We start from the raw sequence: 6797 nt of genomic DNA, 5'->3' as shown, positions 1-6797 counted from the left end.
AAGCGATCAGCCGATATACTTTTTTTTTAATATTTGGCAGTACTTGGCATTGAGGATGTCAACCTGTTCTCTTTTTACATTCATTCTTTGTTTACGTTTTCTCCTATATGATGACATTTTCAATCGTCAGATTTGACATCCTTAATGATGTTTATGGGGCCTATCCACTTTGTGTTTTGCATGTGACCTAACCTTCTATTAGTGAATCCTGATAATAACACTTAATTATTATATCTATTTACTTTAGTAACAAATCAGTGTGGCAGCCAGTACATGTTCTTTTTATTCTTGTTGACATTCAAATTATAATTCCATCACTAAGAATGAAAACTTAAAACCAACACAAAAAAATCAGTGGCAAAATAAAACAGCGGCCAGGAATTTTTGAGTTTTTCTGAATATGGAAAAGTTGACATATCCACTTGTATAACGGGAAAATCATTTCATGTAAAGGAACCATTATACCATTAATATGACATTCATTGGAATTGATAACAATTAGTATCCTTAGGGTTACCAATTCCAGTGAATGAATGGAAGCTAAGAACCAAAACAAAACTTAAATTTTTTTTGTCCGCAAAGAAACGAACATAGGTAAATATATTGAATATATTGAAATGAAATACTAATTTCAAGTCTTGTTTTCTCAACTTCAGGATAAACAGCATCCTGCAACCCACAGTTCAATCATCTGGGTGTTGTCGTAAAAGCCGTACACCCTATCAAAAACTAATTTTGGAATTGGTACACCTTAAGCATGAACGATCCGAACAAAGTGATAAATGTTAATCTTTCCTCTTTGCTAAGTCTCAAGGCGGAATTATTGCGAAAGCAGACAGAGGCCAAAGCAAAACTACAACAGAGAAACTCAAACCCACCCTCAGCTCATAGGCTAGGCAATGGAACCCTTGAAGATGATGATACGAGCCGATCTTACCGAAAAAAGGATAAAAAGAAAAGAGCCAAAGAATTAGACAAGGATGAAAAAAGAACGATTTATGAACACGAAGATTCCCTACTGCTGGAGAAATCCCAAAAGGTTTTGGAGGCCAAGGCAAAGTTTTATGAGCGAATGTCCAAGTCTGGGGGAAATCTAAACTCGGATGACAACTGCTTGGTGATGTTTAACAAAAAGAAACAAGAAGAATCTACCACGGAAGTTACAGCAAACCCAGAACGGACATTAACCGATAGCAGCAATGCAAGTAGTAGCGATGAAGACGAACCTGCCGATGGGGATTGGGTAGAGTACACCGATTGTTTGGGACGCACTCGTAAATGTCTTAAACAAGATTTGGAAAATGCCAAACGTCGAGATGCTGAGCTTGCAGCCAGTATGCCGGAACGCTTAGATCAAACCAAAGCCAACTGGATGATAGATACAATGGGAACGCAACAAAGCGAAAATATTGGGGATGAAGATGAAGATGATATGATAGGTCCTATGCCCCCACCATCCCTCTTTGGCGATGGTTTGTCCATGATGTCCAAACATGAAGAACAAAAGGCCAATTGGGAGCGTAAAGAGCAAGAGAATTTAGAGAAGACCGATGTGCATTATCAGGATGTGTTCTTCGATGAAGCGCGCCAACATGGTGTAGGCTATTATGCCTTCTCCACGGATGAGGCCGAACGTAAGAAACAACAAAAAGAATTGCTAAAGGCAAGAGAAAAAACCCTGGAGGAACAACAGCGTAGAGAAACTTTGCGTGCTCAAAGAGAAAAAATTATAGCAGAACGTGTATTTGCAGCCAAAAATAGGCAAAGGGCTCGTTTGGGTTTGCCGCCTCTTGAAAAGGAGGAAGAACCTGAAGAGACGGAAGAAAAATTGCAGGAGACAAAGGAGGAGCGTAAGGCACGCAAGAAAGCTGAAAAATTGGAAAGAAAACGCTTGAAGGAAGAAGAAGAAAAGGAAAGAGAACGTCAAGAACACATACGACCTTGGGATCAAGAAAAAGAGGGAGTCAAAGGTAAAACCACCAACGGCGAGGATGAAGCCCAGGGAGAATGGCAATACAAGCCAGAACGTGAACCTATGACACAGGAACAATGGAATGAATACAAGAGAAATGAACGAAATTCTGAGTTTGCCCCACCGCCGGATATACCCTTAAAGCGTACAAATTTTAGAAGCACGCATAACACAGCGTTTTACAATAACGTTCCACCACCCAATATGATGGGCTATGAGGAACCAATGCCTTCAATGTTTAATATGTATCAAAGCTCTAGCAAGAAAGAGAAGACATTTAAAAGAAGAAATTATGAGGGACCCATGGAAGAATTACCTGAAAAAGCAAGAGAAGGAGTTTGTATACCACCACCATCTAACTTGGAAGACTTTTTCTTGCCTTCCCATTCAAAGAGACCTAAGACGACTAAAGAGGTGGAAAACTCTATAGAAGCTGGTCTAAGATTTATACGCGATAATTGCGATAAACAAATGCCGGCCACCAAATCCTCTTGGACAGCCAAAGCGGACTATTGAAGTTGCTGTAACTTACCAATGTTTTTCATAATAAATCAATATGTAATCCTTTGGTTTTCTTTTTCAAATTTATTTTGTTTTAGACTAAACATTATTTATTGTCTGTATAAAGATTTAAATAGTATTTTTTGTAGGATGTATTATTTAAAGTTTTTTTTTTCTTGGCACTGAAGAAGAATGTATCGAATGATGCAATTGTTTTCTTTTTTTTGACACAATAATAATAAAAATTTCACGAAACAGCTACAACTATTAGCACAACCAATAATATACAAAAATATGAAGCAAAATATTTTTTGTTTAGGAAAGATCGAAACCTTTTTTGTAAAAACTTAAAAAGTCGAATCCTGCACTTTTTATATTGCAATTTTTATAATTTGAATATCTAACATCAAATTTTTCCAAGGTAAAATATACTTATGCTAAATGGATGATATTGTTATATGAGCTTTTAATTAATGTTGATCTTTTATTTATAGGATTGAAAGATATTCTGTTTATTTGTAAAGAAACACATGGCCTCTGACTTGTGTACATCTACAACCCTGGAAGGAATGCTCCATTTTGTTTAAAAAAAAATCAAGTAGAAGGAAAAAAAAAGAAAAAATGCTCAGCGAGATATTATGAAGAATTAGGTGAGTTTGAAAAAATTAAAAAATTGCTTTAAGATTTGTTGGGCTACTTGAGACCAAGAACATGGTAATCAAAGTAATACTAGAAATTAGGAAAAAAACAAGTTTAGATTTTATGGGTTATTGATTTGATTTGGATATAGAAAAACTGGATACATTTAGTTTTTACAATTGTTTTTCCATTGGATACATTTATATGTTGACACTTTTTGCTTAAACACAAACTCGTTTAAATAAACCATTAAAAATACCATTTAATATACTTGCATACAGAATAATAAATAATATACAAAAACTAGATCTCATTCTAATTATCTAAGCTAATTCGGTCAATCTATAATCTTAAAGTATAGTTTTGAGCAAATAATAAGATTGTCCTCAAAACAAATCTGTGGGCATTTTCTTGCTATGCAATATATCTAGGCTTTGAACATAGTATAACTTATAGCATACCCATATCAACCATATCTATTAGTATTTCCGACATTTTCTGGCGGCATAAATCATTGGGTGGAAAATTTAGTTCCGGTGCACCATATGGACTATCCATGGCATCAGCACGGTTTATATACATATCGGGAGCGTCTTCTGAAGAGCAAGTGCTAATTGGTATAATATCCAAGGATAAGCCTAAAGCAAAACTGCCATATTTTTTTAATTCCAAGTGAAATCTGTAGGGGAGATTATTTTTTCTTTTATAAAAGATCTTTGTAAACTATTTGGAAACTTACAGATTCTCAAATTTCTCGTAGCTATTGCAGAAATCTGGTATTTGTGAACATAACGATTGTAGCCACAAATACAAATCGCTGGTATACATTTTCAGGAACTCTGCCAAATGACTATCTCTCATGGACTTGCTGGTACAACAAAACAAAAGATTAGCCACATCTAGGGTTATCGAACTGTAGCGTATCATTTGAAAGTCCACCAAGCAAACCTGCAAAAGGGAAAACATTTAAAAACTGTTTGGTTTTCTAGCACACCCCCATCATTGCTTAAAAACTTACTTCCAATACTTTGCGTTCACAACCTAGACTAGGCTCATATCTGTATAAAAAATTATTTGTCCAACAATCGCCATGGCAAAAAGCGGACAATGCAGATTCTTCACTAACCATGTTGACCATGCGTTGAAAAAAAGTTGTTACTTCGGCAAATTGTTTAAAAATTTGCAAATATTTGGAATCTTCAGGCAAAACATCGGAAATCTAAAACGGAAACCAAAAAAATTTAAATTTTTGTATGGGATTTTTTTGTGATACACTTACCATTTTTATAGCATTTTTGGTTAATGTCTCATAGTATTTCTTATACCAGTTGGCATTGTCATTGGAGAACAAGGCCTCAGCGTTTAATTTTCTTAGATTCTCAAATTGTTTGGGATTTTCAAATTTATAGGCCAAACTCAAGGCATGAAACTGGGCTACTTGTCTTAAAACAGTGCGAGTCTCATCAATAGTTAAGCCTTGTTTCCGATCAGGCATTTGAAATCCACGTATCCTTAAATCCTCTGAAATGGGAAAGGGGGAACATTAATTTGAGTTAAATAGAATAAGCCATAATCACTAAAAGCACGTTTAAATCATCACTTCTCTCGTCAGCTCATTTTATAAAGTGAAAACAGATGATTGTGTCATTAAAATAGGTTTTCACTTTACAAAATCAGCTGATATGAGCCATTAATCCGAATTTAACGAACAGTATAATGCGCTATAAGGCTTTAAAAGAAGAGTGTTTGTGTACTCAAAAATCAGTGCAAATTTCACAAATATTTACTGGAAGTCGTTTGCGAACTTTATTTGCCAGCAGAAGAGAGCGTGAGAGTGCTCGAGAGCAAGCAAAATTGTAAGAGTTTGATAATTGAGAGCTTGCAAAATTCTGCTGGGGGCTTTTTTCCCAGCAGCAAATTGCGGCATCGAACAGATGTTTTTTGAAAACCAGCTGTTTTATTCAAATAAAAAGCAAAAGAGAATAAAGACTGCTCTTACTCTCCTGCAAATGTTTACTGGAAAAGTACGGGAACAGACCAAATACAAACGAAAGGCTTTCGCTAGTCTGAAGCTTATTAAATCAAAACTACAAGCCAATGAAGCTCGTTCGTTAATTTTTTTGAGTACTAACGCCTTAGAGGATTTTTTTGTTTCTCTTACCCATTATCAAGAGATCCGATCGGGCATAATAACACTTGGGAAGGGCTTTAAATAATTCTTTACTTTTGGTGCTTTGAAATTTTAAAAGCTCGGGCATTATGGCGGTGTAAAATTCAACTTCATTTCTAAAAATAAATAAATAAAAAAGAAAATATGAAAATTAGATTTTTGTGGAATTTTTTTCGAAATTTGAATAAAAAACGTCGATTTTTTTACTTTCAAAACTTTTGTAAAGGCTAGTCAATGTTGTAAAAGAAAGTCAAATTGCCATCATTAAAAAAAAATCCCCGAAAATTGTCGTAATTGATAAGAATGTTTGATAATGGTGTATATTTTAGTATTTTCTATATTTCTAAAATGTTTGCCGTTGGAATGGCAACTTTGGTATTTTTGAAAAAAAAAATTTAGTCAATTTAGTAAAGGATTTAATGGAGGACATTTAATAACGAATAAAGCGTTCTTACCTAAACAATTTGTCACTCTTATAAGCCTCTCTCAGCTTAATGTTCTCTGGCAAACGTTTGCATATCACATTATTTTCCCATTTTTGTTTTTTGCCATCAAGGGGACATTTACGCTGTCCTGTCAGGTGTATGCGATACAAGGTGGCCGTGTAATTATCGCCACGTCCAGATCCTTGTTCTTCCTGTGAAAGCAAACACATGTGTTGAAATAAGAACTCTCATTATTGCCATATAACCCTTGGCGATTGTGTGGAATGACGGCACTTTCATGATTCACCCACACACACACACACACACATGTGCATACATACCTCAAATGTATCGATTTGCACTTCCGGTTCAAGGCATTTAAAGATATCTGCAAATAATTGCAAAGTTAATTTCGAACCATTATCCATGCCATCAGCTGTAGCCATTTGAGAAGTTTCAGTTATGCCCATTCTAATTGATTAAATTAAAAGAACATTAAATCGACTGTGTCTTTGCCAAAAAAAAGGATGCACACTACTTACACACCCACAAGAAGGAGAATTTATAATGTATTCAATTCTCGAAATTAATTCAAGCACAAGCAATGATGTGTTTTTTTAAAAGCAATACCTAGTCCTAAGACTTTGTTTTCCCTTGGTGTTTTTTTTTTATAAAAATTTTCTCCTAACGATTTGTAATATCCTTAAGCTTCTGGAATTTTTAATGAATGCTTGTTCTTGTTTTTGCACCCCCATAATATTCACTTTGATTTTCCTCTACTGACATTTGCCAAGTGTCACAGGATAACATCTGATTTGTTTGTTTTTGCATAACTTCCTTATTGTGTCACGTTTTGATGGTTATTACCCTGCTGCAACCGGCTTTTTGCCACCCTAATATGGGGGTGCAAAGCATTTCCTTGTATCTTCCCTTTCAATCGTGAACTGTTGATGATGCTTAAGCGACTTGCCAATATTAAAAACAAACGATTTAAGTTTGGCAATATGTTATGAAAAATACAATAGAGCTAAATTACCGTTACTTCTCTGCCAAAAGTAACGATTGAATATTCGGTAGGCTTGTACTACGT

The 6797-nt window shown here is 35.0% G+C and overlaps 2 protein-coding genes across 2 annotated transcripts; one reads left to right on the top strand and one right to left on the bottom strand.

Moving 5' to 3' along the window:
- Window positions 1-506: 506 nt before the first annotated feature.
- On the top strand, window positions 507-3043 carry LOC106096347 (coiled-coil domain-containing protein 174). The gene is made up of 2 exons (XM_013264048.2): window positions 507-594; window positions 657-3043. Exon 2 carries the CDS (start codon window positions 758-760, stop codon window positions 2486-2488), a length of 1731 nt encoding a protein of 576 aa, XP_013119502.2. The 5' UTR covers window positions 507-594; window positions 657-757; the 3' UTR covers window positions 2489-3043.
- A 17-nt stretch (window positions 3044-3060) lies between these two features.
- On the bottom strand, window positions 3061-6486 carry LOC106096356 (uncharacterized). The gene is made up of 8 exons (XM_013264060.2): window positions 6250-6486; window positions 6049-6178; window positions 5738-5919; window positions 5274-5398; window positions 4392-4633; window positions 4131-4331; window positions 3852-4060; window positions 3061-3791 (listed from the first exon to the last, which is right to left on the bottom strand). The coding sequence occupies exons 2-8, from the start codon at window positions 6175-6177 to the stop codon at window positions 3563-3565; spliced, it is 1317 nt and encodes a 438-aa protein (XP_013119514.1). The 5' UTR covers window position 6178; window positions 6250-6486; the 3' UTR covers window positions 3061-3562.
- Window positions 6487-6797: the final 311 nt, after the last annotated feature.

The sequence above is a fragment of the Stomoxys calcitrans genome, chromosome 2, assembly GCF_963082655.1.
Source record: "Stomoxys calcitrans chromosome 2, idStoCalc2.1, whole genome shotgun sequence".
Taxonomy (NCBI): Eukaryota; Metazoa; Arthropoda; class Insecta; order Diptera; family Muscidae; genus Stomoxys; species Stomoxys calcitrans.
This window is presented reverse-complemented; position numbering and strand designations above follow the sequence as displayed.